We start from the raw sequence: 16,411 nt of genomic DNA, 5'->3' as shown, positions 1-16,411 counted from the left end.
CTAACTAAATGTCCCTATACGTCACTCTTCCTAACTAAATGTTCCTATACGTCACTCTTCCTAACTCTTCACTAGAAGATTCACAATACAGGGAAGTTTAAATAAGGTCTGTGTATACTAAGTAAAGGCCGTCCACTCCACACGGAGACTCAACTGAAACCCAGAAATAGCAGAATTCCAACGTTGCGGTGTTTAGAACAGGGTTTTCCAGTACATTCCATTATTACATAGAACAGTATTGAAGTCTGGGTGATGGAAGCGTTAAAGGAACCCTCTCCCTGCTCTCTGTTGTAATATGAATAGATGTTGCGTTTTAAAAGCTATTGAGTCCCCTATGAGCTGAAGCATTTGAGTGCCTGCATTTCTCCCTCTCCTTCTCACACACACACACACACACACACACACACACACACACACACACCCTTCCACCACACACTATATCCCTATCTTTCCAAACGTCAACCTCTTGTCAGTTCAGTTAACCAAAACCTAAAAAAAAAAACTTGCGGGGCCATACTTGCGAACTTTCGCTTAGACCATGGTTTAAACCATTGGTCTAAAATGGCTAGCTGATAACTTTTCTCATAAGCCAACCTGGACAAATTAGCCACGATGCTGAGGACGGCCAGCTGAGCAGATAATTATATCCGGTAGCAAATTCCGTCTCAGCCAATTAAAATCGTCCACGTAGTTGGACGCGATACAACACTGAAGCATCACATGCAAGAATGTGTCTGGACAACGATCTCACAGTATAAAAACGCCTAGTTCCTGACATTTCTCACCACTTGCAACGTAAGTTGGAAAAACCCCCGCGGGGTCATCATTTTATCCTGACATATGGAATTGCATTCATTTTGGTATTGTGTTAAGAAGGAAAGTGCAGTCATCCCGTTAAAAATTAAGATTAAGAATGAATTTCTTACCATTCACACCAGATAGTGTCCTCCTTGCTACAACCTATTGCATATGGGACTGCAGTGTAGCCTACACTTCAAATATGTATTAAATCTACTCTAATTGTGGTTGTATTGTGAATGGAAGAGCAGACATCATGTAGTAAATATACAGCCTAATACCCAAATATTAGTCACTACAATGAGCACAGGCGAAATGACATAGATGTGTACACTTCATTGTATAAGGCTTTATTTATTAGCATTTTTATTAAATCGTCTACTTCGTCACATTTGGCTATTTCACTCGAGGACCAGCAGTGGGAGGGTTTTCTCCTTAAAAATAATCTTGCCCCCGAATGGTATTCGAACTCACAGCCACCATATGCCGACACCGTGGAGTAGATCACACTAGTGGATCACGCCACCACTCCGGCTAGCGGTAGAGGGTAAATCACGCCACCACTCCGGCTAGCGGTAGAGGGTAAATCACGCCACCACTCCGGCTAGCGGTAGAGGGTAAATCACGCCACCACTCCGGCTAGCGGTAGAGGGTAAATCACGCCACCACTCCGGCTAGCGGTAGAGGGTAAATCACGCCACCACTCCGGCTAGCGGTAGAGGGTAAATCACGCCACCACTCCGGCTAGCGGTAGAGGGTAAATCACGCCACCACTCCGGCTAGCGGTAGAGGGTAAATCACGCCACCACTCCGGCTAGCGGTAGAGGGTAAATCACGCCACCACTCCGGCTAGCGGTAGAGGGTAAATCACGCCACCACTCCGGCTAGCGGTAGAGGGTAAATCACTGCTATTTGACAACACCGCGAGTCCTCGCCTTTTACTTTTACAATGTATGAATAACAAAGTTACAATATAATCCTCCTGCATTTTTCAGTGAAAGCACATGGATGTGTGTTAAATGGATAAGCAAAAATTTGTAATTTGGTCATATATGCGAAAACCGTCATTTTGCAAATATATTGAGACACTCCACTTACACCATGGGGTAACAAATTAAACCAAGCAGTTGGAAGCAAATGTACCTATTGAACAAATGTGATTGGATGGTGGCTCTACCGTTTAAGTTCTCTGATAGGTTGATTCGTTATTTTGCTACCGGATATAATGATCTGCTCAGATGGCCTTCCTCAGCATCGTGGCTAATTTGGCCAGGTTGGCCTGAGAGAAAAAGCTAGCAGCTAGTCATTTTAGACTAATGGTTTAAACCATGGTCTAAGCAAAAGTTCACAAGTATGGTCCCTGGCAGTTCAGTTCAGTTAACCGAAACCGCCAAACCTCGCCAGTTCAGTTTACCAAAACCTCCACACCTCGCCAGTTCAGTTTACCAAAACCTCCACACCTCGCCAGTTCAGTTCCTTTCTCCCACCAGCAGAGGAAGCTGAGTCAAAGCAGCCTGTATGTTAGTTAGCCTGTATGTAGCCTCATAGCTCCGAGCAGCGCTGCAGCTCTCCCTCACAGGGAGGAGTAGAAGAAGATGTAGGCTGTGGAGGACTCTCCCTCACAGGGAGGAGTAGAAGAAGATGTAGGCTGCGGAGGAACTCTCCCTCACAGGGAGGAGTAGAAGAAGATGTATGCTGCGGAGGACTTGACGGTGGAGGTGGAGATTTCGGAGACTTCGTGGTCGTCAAACTTGTACCAGCGCTGTTTCACGGCGTTCTTACAGTAGGCTGTGTAGTGACCACCATCCAGACCCCCATAATGGTTCTGTTACAGACAGGGAGGGACACAGAGGGTTAACGGCCTGTTTCACGGCGTTCTTACAGTAGGCTGTGTAGTGACCACCATCCAGACCCCCATAATGGTTCTGTTACAGACAGGGAGGGACACAGAGGGTTAACGGCCTGTTTTATATATATCTAACAATCACACAAGATAAACAAATCTGATAACTCCTTCAGACCTGGTGAAGTACATGTCAAACACTTTTAAAGCTTGGGAGTTTCTGGACTTTTTCCATTGGCTCCATTGTAATAAGTCAAGCACTGATTAATTATGTGTCATTAATATACACTACATGACCAAAGGTATGTGGACACCTGCTTGTCGAACATCTCATTCCAAAATCATGTGCATTAACATAGAATTGGTCCCCCTTTGATGCTATAACAGCCTCCTCTCTTCTGGGAAGGCTTTCCACTAGATGTTGGAACATTGCTGCGGGGACTTGCTTCCATTCAGCCACAAGAGCATTAGTGAGGTCGGGCACTGATGTTGGGCGATCAGGCCTGGCTTGCAGTTGGCGTTCAAATTCATCCCAAAGGTTGTGGTCAGGGCTCTGGGCAGGCCAGTCAAGTTCTTCCACACCGATCTCGACAAACCATTTCTATATGGACCTCGCTTTGTGCACGGGGGCACTGTCATGCTGAAACAGGAAAGGACCTTCCCCAAACTGTTGCCACAAAGTTGGAAGCACAGAATTGTCTAGAATGTCATTGTATGCTGCAGCGTTAAGATTCCCTTCACTGGAACTTGGGGGCCTAGCCCGAACCATGAAAAACAGCCCCAGACCATTATTCCTCCTCCACCAAACTTTACAGTTGGCACTATGCATTCGGGCAGGTAGCGTTCTCCTGGCATCTGCCAAACCCAGATTCGTCCGACGGACTGCCAGATGGTGAAGCGTGATTCATCACTCCAGAGAACGCGTTTCCACTGCTCCAGAGTCCAATGGCGGCGAGCTTTACACCACTCCAACCGATGCTTGGCATTGCGCATGGTGATCTTAAACTTGTGTGCGGCTGCTCGGCCATGGAAACCCATTTCATGAAGCTCCCAACAAACAGTTATTGTGCTGACCTTGCTTCCAGAGGAAGTTTGGAACTCGCTAGTGTGTGTTGTAAGTGAGGACGGACAAGTTTTACCCGCTACGCGCTTCAGCACTCGGCGGTGCCGTTCTGTGAGCTTGTGTGGCCTACCACTTCGCGGCTGAGCCGTTGTTGCTCCTAGACGTTTCCACTTCACAATAACAGCACTTACAGTTGACCGGGGGCAGCTCTAGCAGGGCAAAAAATTTGACAAAAACTGACTTGTTGGAAAGGTGGCATCCTATGACGGTGCCACGTTGAAAGTCACTGAGCTCTTCAGTAAGGCCATGCTACTGCCAATGTTTGTCTATGGAGATTGCATGGCTGTGTACTCAATTTTATACACCTGTCAGCAACGGGTGTGGCTGAAATAGCCGAATCCACTAATTTGAAGGGGTGTCCACATACTTTTGTATATATATATATATATATGTAATTTACCATAGGCTTTTATCCAAAGTGACAGTAGCGTATGGGTGGCCACAGCGGGAATGGAACCCACGACCCTGGCGTTGCAAGACCCATGCTCTACCAACTGAGCCACACAGGGAAGTATTTGACTGCAGTGTTTCCAGGCAGGTGTAAGATGCTTCGGTACTTACAGACACCCCAAACAGGTTGTATCTCTTGAGGCTGGCTCTGGGTCCGATGACGTACTGACTGACGTCTAGATTCTCCAGAGGGAAGTCTACTGTCGTCTGCAGCTTCTGCTTCCAACGGCCCTCGAACGAGAACCTACAAGAGACAGCAGTACTGGGGTTAATACACACTGTTATCGTTGTGTGTGTGTGTGTGTGTGTGTGTGTGTGTTGTGGCCTTATACAGTTGAATCTGAAGTTTACATACACCTTAGCCAAATACATTTAAACTCAGTTAGGATCACCACTTTATTTTAAGAATGTGAAATGTCATAATAATAATAGTAGAGAGAATGCTTTATTTCAGCTTTTATTTATTTCATCACATTCCCAGTGGGTCAGAAGTTTACAAAACACTCAATTAGTATTTGGTAGCATTGCCTTTAAATTGTTTAACTTGGATCAAACGTTTCAGGTAGCCTTGTGGTCTGCCCACACATTTTCTATAGGATTGAGGTCAGGGCTTTGTGATGGCCACTCCAATACATTGACTTTGTTGTCCTTAAGCCATTTTGCCACAACTTTGGAAGTATGCTTGGGGTCATTGTCCATTTGGATGACCCAAATTGCGACCAAGCTTTAACTTCCTGACTGATGTCTTGAGATGTTGCTTCAATATATCCACATAAGTTTCCTTTCTCATGATGCCATCTATTTTGTGAAGTGCACCAGTCCCTCCTGGAGCAAAGCACCCCCACAGCATGATGCTGCCACCCCCGTGCTTCACGGTTGGGATGGTGTTCTTCGGCTTGCAAGCGACCCCTTTTTTCCTCCAAACATAACGATGGTCATTATGGCCAAACAGTTCTATTTTTGTTTCATCAGACTTTTCTCCAAAAAGTACGATCTTTGTCCCCATGTGCAGTTGCAAACCGTAGTCTAGCTTTTTTATGGCGGTTTTGGAGCAGTGGCTTCTTCCTTGCTGAGCGGCCTTTCAGGTTATGTCGATATAGGACTCGTTTTACTGTGGATATAGATACTTTTGTACCTGTTTCCTCCAGCATCTTCACAAGGTCCTTTGCTGTTGTTCTGGGATTGATTTGCACTTTTCGCACCAAAGTACGTTCATCTCTAGGAGACAGAACGCGTCTCCTTCCTGAGCGGTATGACTGCTGCGTGGTCCCATGGTGTTTATACTTGCGTACTATTGTTTGTACAGATGAACGTGGTACCTTCAGGCGTTTGGAAATTGCTCCCAAGGATGAACCAGACTGAACCAGACCATTTTTTTCTGAGGTCTTGGCTGATTTCTTTTGATTTTCCCATGATGTCAAGCAAAGAGGCACTGAGTTTGAAGGTAGGCCTTGAAATACATCCACAGGTTCACCTCCAATTGACTCAAATGATGTCAATTAGCCTATCAGAAGCTTCTAAAGCCATGACATCATTTTCTGGAATTTTCCAAGCCGTTTAAAAGCACAGTCAATTTAGTGTATGTAAACTTCTGACCCACTGGAATTGTGATACAGTGAATTATAAGTGAAATAATCTGTCTGTAAAGAATTGTTGGAAAAATTACTTGTGTCATGCACAAAGTAGATGTCCTAACCGTCTTGCCAAAACTATAGTTTGTTAACAAGAAATTTGTGGAGTGGTTGAAAAACGAGTTTTAATGACTCCGACCTAAGTATATGTAAACTTGCGACTTCAACTGTAGGTGCCATTTCAAATGGACATGGTGTTCTAAGTAGGTACCGTTTTAGGTGCACCAGTATGATGGGCGGGACCTTCCAGATCTCCAGTTTCTTGATGGAGTCTCTGAGAGCTTTACAGTGTCGACAGAACACCTTGTTGTTGTCGGTCAGCTTCTCCTCTTTAGAAAACAGCTTCAGACAGTCCTGGAACACAGTAAAACATGGTTAGATTAGACAGCTTCAGACAGTCCTGGAACACAGTAAAACATGGTTAGATTAGACAGCTTCAGACAGTCCTGGAACACAGTAAAACATGGTTAGATTAGACAGCTTCAGACAGTCCTGGAACACAGTAAAACATGGTTAGATTAGACAGCTTCAGACAGTCCTGGAACACAGTAAAACATGGTTAGATTAGACAGCTTCAGACAGTCCTGGAACACAGTAAAACATGGTTAGATTAGACAGCTTCAGACAGTCCTGGAACACAGTAAAACATGGTTAGATTAGACAGCTTCAGACAGTCCTGGAACACAGTAAAACATGGTTAGATATATATATATATATATATATATATATGTGTGTGTGAGAGTGAGTGAGTGAGTGAGTGAGTGAGTGAGAGAGAGAGTGAGAGAGAGAGAGTGAGAGAGAATAAGGAATAGTTTCACCATATTAAAACGAGAGTTCAGTTCATGTAAAAGGTTTGACCTTAAAATGAGGGACAGACATTTCATGGTATTAGATTAATCACATGAAATGAATAATATTAATCATCTTCAAAGCAATAAAATAGATGTTGGGGTTTAATGGGTTAAAATTCAAAATGCCACATTTTGGCATTTAGCTAGTCTTTATTCATATAAACAAAAATGTATTCATTGCATTTTCCATATGGGCACTTAATTTAATATAACAGGCTTTTAAAATGCAATATTTCTGCCCAATTTCTACTTAAAATATCAAAGGGACAGAAAAGGTCCTCATTTGGTGGAACGACCCGTATGTGTCCACGTGTGTGGTCTTACCTGCAGGGAGCACTTGTTGGTCGAGGCCAGCGGCAGGGTCAGGTACATGAAGGTCTCGAAGGTGCGTGACTTCTTGTGGCAGGTGAGACACTGAACAGTGCTCTTAAACTGTCCCTGGAACAGCGCTACGATGACAGACTCGTTGAGCATCTTGTGTTTGCTCCAGGCCTGGTCAGCAGCCCGCTGGTCATCCAGATCATCATTGTCCTCCTCCGTGTAGCGCTTACGGTTATCAGCCTTCAGAGGGAGGACAGGTCAATACAACATGCAGACAGAGAGAGACAGAGACAGAGAGACAGAGACAGAGAGAGAGAGAGACAGACAGACAGACAGACAGACAGACAGACAGACAGACAGACAGACAGACAGGCAGACAGACAGACAGACAGACAAGACAGACAGACAAGACAGACAGACAGAGAGAGAGAGAGAGAGAGCGAGAGAGAGAGAGAGCGAGACAGAGAGAGAGCGAGACAGAGAGAGAGCGAGACAGAGAGAGAGCGAGACAGAGAGAGAGCGAGAGAGAGAGAGAGAGAGACATACAGAGAGAGAGAGAGAGAGAGAGAGAGAGAGAGAGAGACAGACAGACAGAGACAGAGAGACAGACAGACAGAGAGAGAGAGAGAGCGCGAGAGAGAGAGCGCGAGAGAGAGAGAGAGCGAGAGAGAGAGAGCGAGACAGAGAGAGCGAGACAGAGAGAGCGAGACAGAGAGAGCGAGACAGAGAGAGCGAGACAGAGAGAGAGCGAGACAGAGAGAGACAGAGAGAGAGAGAGAGAGAGAGACAGACAGAGAGAGAGAGAGACAGAGAGAGAGAAAGTCTAGAGTATCAGCTTCACTCATGTCCGGTACGGTACGGTGGGGGAGAGGTTCAACAGGCACATGAGTTAATTAACTAATTAATATTACATTAATTAGTGTTGATGTGGAGACAGACGGAGTGTGCGTCCTAAATAGCACCCTATTCCTGCTATAGTGCACTACTTTTCACCAGAGCCCCCATAGGGGACCATTTGGGACGCACTCAGGGTGGTCTGGGGCTGGGCAAGGCTGATGATGTCACAGACACATCCACAGGTCACACGGCAGGATATGATGTCATGAGATGAGCACACTACAAAGGGCCCTGTTCCAATTCAGTCCCTAACCCCTTCCCCTTCTGGAGTATGAAAGGGGGGGGGGGGGGGGGGGGTAGGTGCTAGGGGTCTCCTCCCCCTTCCTCTTCTCTCACTAAATCTCCTCTTCTCTCTCACTCCATCTCCTCTTCTCACTCCATCTCCTCTTCTCTCTCCATTTCTCACTCCAGCTCCTCTTCTCCCTCTCTATTTCTCACTCTCTCACACCATCTCTTCTTCGCTCTCATTTTCTCACTACCCACACTTATCCCTCTATCCATCTTTCTTTCCTCCATCATTAACATTAACTCGTGAAGACGGTACAGGACAGGGACAGGTCCTTCTGTCTCTAGCACATTAACTCCTGTAGACCATGAAGACGGTACAGGACAGGGACAGGACAGGTCCTTCTGTCTCTAGAACATTAACTCTTATAGACCATGAAGACGGTACAGGACAGGGACAGGTCCTTCTGTCTCTAGAACATTAACTCCTGTAGACCATGAAGACGGTACAGGACAGGGACAGGTCCTTCTGTCTCTAGCACATTAACTCCTGTAGACCATGAAGACGGTACAGGACAGGGACAGGACAGGTCCTTCTGTCTCTAGAACATTAACTCCTGTAGACCATGAAGACGGTACAGGACAGGGACAGGACAGGTCCTTCTGTCTCTAGAACATTAACTCCTGTAGACCATGAAGACGGTACAGGACAGGGACAGGACAGGTCCTTCTGTCTCTAGAACATTAACTCCTGTAGACCATGAAGACGGTACAAGACCAGGACAGGACAGGTCCTTCTGTCTCTAGAACATTAACTCTTATAGACCATGAAGACGGTACAGGACCAGGACAGGACAGGACAGGTCCTTCTGTCTCTAGAACATTAACTGCTGTAGACCATGAAGACGGTACAGGACAGGGACAGGACAGGTCCTTCTGTCTCTAGAACATTAACTCCTGTAGACCATGAAGACGGTACAAGACCAGGACAGGTCCTTCTGTCTCTAGCACATTAACTGCTGTAGACAATGAAGACGGTACAGGACAGGGACAGGACAGGTCCTTCTGTCTCTAGCACATTAACTCCTGTAGACCATGAAGACGGTATAGGACCAGGACAGGTCCTTCTGTCTCTAGCACATTAACTCCTGTAGACCATGAAGACGGTACAGGACAGGGACAGGACAGGTCCTTCTGTCTCTAGCACATTACAGTGGGGGAAAAAAGTATTTAGTCAGCCACCAATTGTGCAAGTTCTCCCACTTAAAAAGATGAGAGAGGCCTGTAATTCCAGAAAATCACATTGTAGGATTTTTTATGAATTTATTAGCAAATTATGGTGGAAAATAAGTATTTGGTCAATAACAAAAGTTTCTCAATACTTTGTTATATACCCTTTGTTGGCAATGACACAGGTCAAACGTTTTCTGTAAGTCTTCACAAGGTTTTCACACACTGTTGCTGGTATTTTGGCCCATTCCTCCATGCAGATCTCCTCTAGAGCAGTGATGTTTTGGGGCTGTCACTGGGCAACACGGACTTTCAACTCCCTCCAAAGATTTTCTATGGGGTTGAGATCTGGAGACTGGCTAGGCCACTCCAGGACCTTGAAATGCTTCTTACGAAGCCACTCCTTCGTTGCCCGGGCGGTGTGTTTGGGATCATTGTCATGCTGAAAGACCCAGCCACGTTTCATCTTCAATGCCCTTGCTGATGGAAGGAGGTTTTCACTCAAAATCTCACGATACATGGCCCCATTCATTCTTTCCTTTACACGGATCAGTCGTCCTGGTCCCTTTGCAGAAAAACAGCCCCAAAGCATGATGTTTCCACCCCCATGCTTCACAGTAGGTATGGTGTTCTTTGGATGCAACTCAGCATTCTTTGTCCTCCAAACACGACGAGTTGAGTTTTTACAAAAAAGTTCTATTTTGGTTTCATCTGACCATATGACATTCTCCCAATCCTCTTCTGGATCATCCAAATGCACTCTAGCAAACTTCAGACGGGCCTGGACATGTACTGGCTTAAGCAGGGGGACACGTCTGGCACTGCAGGATTTGAGTCCCTGGCGGCGTAGTGTGTTACTGATGGTAGGCTTTGTTACTTTGGTCCCAGCTCTCTGCAGGTCATTCACTAGGTCCCCCTGTGTGGTTCTGGGATTTTTGCTCACCATTCTTGTGATCATTTTGACCCCACGGGGTGAGATCTTGCGTGGAGCCCCAGATCGAGGGAGATTATCAGTGGTCTTGTATGTCTTCCATTTCCTAATAATTGCTCCCACAGTTGATTTCTTCAAACCAAACTGCTTACCTATTGCAGATTCAGTCTTCCCAGCCTGGTGCAGGTCTACAATTTTGTTTCTGGTGTCCTTTGACAGCTCTTTGGTCTTGGCCATAGTGGAGTTTGGAGTGTGACTGTTTGAGGTTGTGGACAGGTGTCTTTTATACTGATAACAAGTTCAAACAGGTGCCATTAATACAGGTAACGAGTGGAGGACAGAGGAGCCTATTAAAGAAGAAGTTACAGGTCTGTGAGAGCCAGAAATCTTGCTTGTTTGTAGGTGACAAAATACTTATTTTCCACCATAATTTGCAAATAAATTCATTAAAAATCCTACAATGTGATTTTCTGGATTTCTTTCTCTCAATTTGTCTGTCATAGTTGACGTGTACCTATGATGAAAATTACAGGCCTCTCTCATCTTTTTAAGTGGGAGAACTTGCACAATTGGTGGCTGACTAAATACTGTTTCCCCCACTGTAACCTGTAGACCATGAAGACGGTACAGGACCAGGACAGGACCGGTCCTTCTGTCTCTAGCACATTAACTCCTGTAAACCATGAAGACGGTATAGGACAGGGTCAGAACAGGACAGGTGATGAAGCATGTTCTGGTTCACATGCAAAAGGGTTCTGACTGACACAGCATCAAACTGGACAGATGCAAACACAAAACCGACACCATCCCTCCCCCGACATACGAGGCAACACACACAGCTTCAGGACAGACGAGACACAACAGACGTACTTACTCTCTAATTTTCCCATCAAAATGAAACCCAAAAACAGAGAGATTAGAAATTGATAATAAAATGTGGTCAAGTGAATGAACATCAATACAACTAGCCTCAATACAAGTCCCTTCACCTTTAACCATTTTAAAGCTAAACCAGTGCTGTGCTCAAAAAGTGTTTTATATCCAAAGATAGAATGTGCTTCTCTATTTCCAACTGATCAGAAACTGCACTGACATCTCCATAAATTACAAGTTAACTTTAATAATATTATATATGCCATTTGGCATACGTTTTTATCCAAAGCGACTTACAGTCATCCGTGCATTAAATTGTACGTATGGGTGGTCCCGGGAATCGCACCTATGATCCTGGCGTTGCAAGCGCCATGCTCTCCCAACTGAGCTACAGAGGAGCACTTTGCAGTACAATTACTACTGTAGTCAACCCCAGCTGAGCTTTAACTAGGCATATTTGACTAACAACTCTTGCAGGAGGGAGTTCTCATTGTTCCATTCCAGAATTCTACACCATTACGTAACTTTTGGAGGCACTAGGTAATCTTCAAAACTATTTTCTTTCTTTCAATCAATTTCCTTCCTTTTTCTCCTGCTCGCTCTCCAGTCTCCCTACCTTGTTGAGGTCCTCGTGCAGTCCGTCCATTAGGAACAGCAGTAGCTCCTGGGAGTCCTGCTGTTCAAAGCCAGAGAACGATTCGTTGATCTTCCCTATGGTGATCTTAAAGTCGCGGGGGCTGATAAACTTATACAGGCCCGACCACAGAGCCTTCATGATCACACCAAACTCCTCCGCTACCTCGCCCCTATGACCCAGGATATTAGCCCTGTCGGGGGGGAGAGGGTGGCAGAGAGAGAGAGAGAGAGAGAGAGAGAGAGAGAGGGTGGCAGAGAGAGAGAGAGAGAGAGGGTGGCAGAGAGAGAGGGTGGCAGAGAGAGAGAGAGAGAGAGAAAGAGAGAGGGTTGCAGAGAGAGAGATCTTTTTAAATATTAAAAATGTTTAAGCAGACGCTTTTATCCAAAGCGACTTACAGTCATGTGTGCATACATTTTTACGTATGGGTGGTCCCGGGGATCGAACCCACTACCCTGGCGTTACAAGCGCCGTGCTCTACCAATTGAGCTACAGAGGACTTATCTTATCTTGGTAGTCATTTTTGTTGAAGTGGTATTAATACATTATCAATAGAACTACATTATCATCTGACTGATCTGTTGATATCCTCCTGATAGTAGTTCTTGTTGAAGTAGTCAGCCATGGCCGGGTTGTTCCATTATAATCACTACATTATCATTACTACATTATCATTACCACTACATGACTGATCTGTTGATATCCTCCTGATAGTAGTTATTGTTGAAGCAGTCGACCATGGCCGGGGTGTTACTACATTATAATCACTACATTATCATTACCACTACATGACTGACCTGTTGATATCCTCCTGATAGTAGTTCTTGTTGAAGTAGTCGACCATGGCCGGGGTGTTGCAGAGACACTGCAGGATGGAGTTCATGTAGCAGGTGTTGCCTAGGTTACGCAGGCCGGTGAGCGACGCGCCCAGACCGCCGAACACAGGGTTCAGGTTACGGATCTTAGCCGCAGACGGACGGGCAATCTCCACCTTGGCATAGACGTTAGCAGTGGGGGGTCTGGGAGAGGTATGGCAGTGAGAAGTTAGAAACAGTACAGTCAAATACACCGTATTATAAAGCAGATAGCTAATGTGATTTAATCAACTTTCATCTAGAAATGTGAATTAAATACTTACGTGTTTCAAACATGTTAAATCAAGTTCTGTCATAATCCAATAGTATTTTAATCATATCCATGAATCCAAATTATCTAGATACATTTAAATGCAATTTAGTCCAAGGGTTGATTTTATCTGAGTGTAAATCCTAAAGTCACGTTTCCCCAGACTCAGATGAAGTGTAGTCCAGGGGGTGTATTGATAGTCCAGGGGTGTATTGATTAGTCGGATTTCGTTGCAAAACATTTTGCTACGGAAACTGTTACTATTGGACAAATTCAGCTAGGTCCCTCCCCCGTTTCGTTCCGTTTTTTTCTCTGTTGGCTTTCGTTTGGTTCCTAGAGTAAACGGTAAACGGTTTCCGTTGCGAAACGTTTCGCAACAGACAAAACATTTTGCAACGGAATCCAACTAATGAATACACCCCAGGATTTAAAAACATTCTTAGTGGAGATTAGTGAAAAATAGCTTCTTAGTCCAGGACTAGGCTTAATCTGAGTGAGTGAAACCTATATATTGACGAGGCCCATCCATGTGATGATGATGTCACCTACTTGGTCTCCCTGTTAAAGGTTGGGGCAGCAGTTATGGGGGCGGTAACCTTCTTTATCCCCTCCTCCCTCAGGTCCTGGGTGATGTCTGGAGAGGAGTAGGAGCGTTTCAGTTTGGACTGCTCCTGGTCGCGGTCCATGGTCTTGTCTGGCTCAGCGGGGCGGGGCTGCTTGTGTTTGGCCGTAGGGGGGGTGGAGGGGGGCGTCTGGGGCACGCTGACTTCAGGGGGGTAGAGGTGCACCCGGTTGGTTGGGGAATGGTAGTAACGGTAGGTACCGGTTACCGTGTCTAAGAACTGGTGGAAAGAGGATAGAGGGGAGTTTTTTATCCTTTCTCCAATTTTCTTTTTCTTCACAATGATGGTTGTGTGTGAAAACACTCTCCATTGTATTTGTGTGCAATGTAGTTATCCATTTACGCTGATAGAATATGTCCACTTCAATGCTTTCCCCTTGCTGGCTACTTAGCAGTTCTCTTTGAACATCAAGAAACGATGGGTTAAATAGTTTGATGTGTCAGTTTAGTGTTCGTTTGTTTACCTTCATCCAGCCGACAGGCAGGCCTGGTACACGTCTACCCATCTCCTCACTCCTGGCTCTGGTCAGGAGCTCACGCTGTGGGACAACAGACACATTACACACAACACATACACGTTACACACACACACACACACACACATATTACATACACGTTACACAAACAGCGTACAGCCAATGTAAGGAGAATTCTGCCCAGTCAAAGGGGGGGGGTAGCTAGCAGTAGTATTTCAATGCAGGGTTCTTCTGTTGCTTCACTAGAATGTTCTGGGCAGGCAATGGTAGAAGAACAAAAAAATGAACTTGCAAACTCGGGGTCAAAACGTCCCAAGTGCCGTTTGTGTCCCACAATTTCCAAGCGGTCGTGAACATGCACTCTGGATGCGGAAATAAAAATACCACTGAAGCTTTTTATAAAAACAACATCATGCCATGATGAGCAACACGTTGGGTTGTTTTGAGTGTTGATTATATACCTTGGGTATGTCATAGTCATCAGCTGTTCTGTGGTTTAATATCCCAGTCTGATAGCTCCTCCTCTTTCCAGCACTACTAAGCTTCATGGGGGAGGGGGCCTGGGGGTTGGGAGGGAGGGAGGGACACAACACAGCTCACATCATTTGACTACGCAGATTAAGCTATATGGGTATCGGTGAGATTGAATTGGCTGTATATTAGGACAGTCGTTCTCCAACCTCTCCTCAGGAACCCCCAGACGTTTCACAAGTGTATTGTAGCCCTGAACTATCTCAGCTGATTCACCTAGTCAAGGGCTTGATGATCGATTCACCTAGTCAAGGGCTTGATGATTGATTCACCTAGTCAAGGGCTTGATGATTGATTCACCTAGTCAAGGGCTTGATGATTGATTCACCTAGTCAAGGGCTTGATGATTGATTCACCTAGTCAAGGGCTTGATGATTGATTCACCTAGTCAAGGGCTTGATGATTGATTCACCTAGTCAAGGGCTTGATGATTGATTCACCTAGTCAAGGGCTTGATGATTGATTCACCTAGTCAAGGGCTTGATGATTGATTCACCTAGTCAAGGGCTTGATGATTGATTCAGCTAGTCAAGGGCTTGATGATCGATTCAGCTAGTCAAGGGCTTGATGATTGATTCACCTAGTCAAGGGCTTGATGATTGATTCACCTAGTCAAGGGCTTGATGATTGATTCACCTAGTCAAGGGCTTGATGATTGATTCACCTAGTCAAGGGCTTGATGATTGATTCACCTAGTCAAGGGCTTGATGATTGATTCACCTAGTCAAGGGCTTGATGATTGATTCACCTAGTCAAGGGCTTGATGATTGATTCACCTAGTCAAGGGCTTGATGATTGATTCAGCTAGTCAAGGGCTTGATGATCGATTCAGCTAGTCAAGGGCTTGATGATTGATTCACCTAGTCAAGGGCTTGATGATTGATTCACCTAGTCAAGGGCTTGATGATTGATTCACCTAGTCAAGGGCTTGATGATTGATTCACCTAGTCAAGGGCTTGATGATTGATTCACCTAGTCAAGGGCTTGATGATTGATTCACCTAGTCAAGGGCTTGATGATTGATTCACCTAGTCAAGGGCTTGATGATTGATTCACCTAGTCAAGGGCTTGATGATTAGTTGACCAGTTGAATCAGGTGTGCTAGCTCTGGAATAGATCAAATCCATGGAACGGCTGGGGGTCCCCGAGGAGAGGTTTGGAACGGCTGGGGGTCCCCGAGGAGAGGTTTGGAACGGCTGGGGGTCCCCGAGGAGAGGTTTGGAACGGCTGGGGGTCCCCGAGGAGAGGTTTGGACCGGCTGGGGGTCCTTAGGAGAGGTTTGGAACGGCTGGGGGTCGCAGAGGAGAGGTTTGGACTGGCTGGGGGTCCCCGAGGAGAGGTTTGGACCGGCTGGGGGTCCCCGGGGAGAGGTTTGGAACGGCTGGGGGTCCCCGAGGAGAGGTTTGGACTGGCTGGGGGTCCCCGAGGAGAGGTTTGGAACGGCTGGGGGTCGCAGAGGAGAGGTTTGGACCGGCTGGGGGTCGCAGAGGAGAGGTTTGGACCGGCTGGGGGTCGCAGAGGAGAGGTTTGGACCGGCTGGGGGTCCCAGAGGAGAGGTTTGGACCGGCTGGGGGTCGCAGAGGAGAGGTTTGGACCGGCTGGGGGTCGCAGAGGAGAGGTTTGGACCGGCTGGGGGTCGCAGAGGAGAGGTTTGGACCGGCTGGGGGTCCCAGAGGAGAGGTTTGGACCGGCTGGGGGTCGCAGAGGAGAGGTTTGGACCGGCTGGGGGTCGCAGAGGAGAGGTTTGGACCGGCTGGGGGTCGCAGAGGAGAGGTTTGGACCGGCTGGGGGTCGCAGAGGAGAGGTTTGGACCGGCTGGGGGTCGCAGAGGAGAGGTTTGGACCGGCTGG

At 46.3% G+C, this 16,411-nt stretch overlaps 1 protein-coding gene across 1 annotated transcript in view; it reads right to left on the bottom strand.

Moving 5' to 3' along the window:
* Positions 1-565: 565 nt before the first annotated feature.
* The window catches only part of LOC311121355 (ubiquitin carboxyl-terminal hydrolase 8-like), a 30,578-nt gene continuing 14,732 nt past the window's right edge, over positions 566-16,411 (bottom strand). The window contains exons 12-20 of the mRNA XM_084195854.1: positions 14,492-14,590; positions 14,019-14,093; positions 13,482-13,774; positions 12,605-12,826; positions 11,790-12,000; positions 7,021-7,257; positions 6,057-6,199; positions 4,326-4,458; positions 566-2,623 (exon numbers count right to left, since the gene is read on the bottom strand). Coding sequence (XP_084051980.1) covers positions 2,465-2,623; positions 4,326-4,458; positions 6,057-6,199; positions 7,021-7,257; positions 11,790-12,000; positions 12,605-12,826; positions 13,482-13,774; positions 14,019-14,093; positions 14,492-14,590 — 1,572 coding nt within the window. The 3' untranslated portion in view covers positions 566-2,464. The remainder of the gene's footprint in view (positions 2,624-4,325; positions 4,459-6,056; positions 6,200-7,020; positions 7,258-11,789; positions 12,001-12,604; positions 12,827-13,481; positions 13,775-14,018; positions 14,094-14,491; positions 14,591-16,411) is intronic.

This window comes from Coregonus lavaretus (genome assembly GCF_964263955.1).
Source record: "Coregonus lavaretus genome assembly, contig: HAP1_SCAFFOLD_3175, whole genome shotgun sequence".
In the NCBI taxonomy this organism is placed as follows: Eukaryota; Metazoa; Chordata; class Actinopteri; order Salmoniformes; family Salmonidae; genus Coregonus; species Coregonus lavaretus.
The sequence above is the reverse complement of the archived record's forward strand: the minus strand, read 5'-3'. Positions and strand labels throughout refer to the sequence as shown.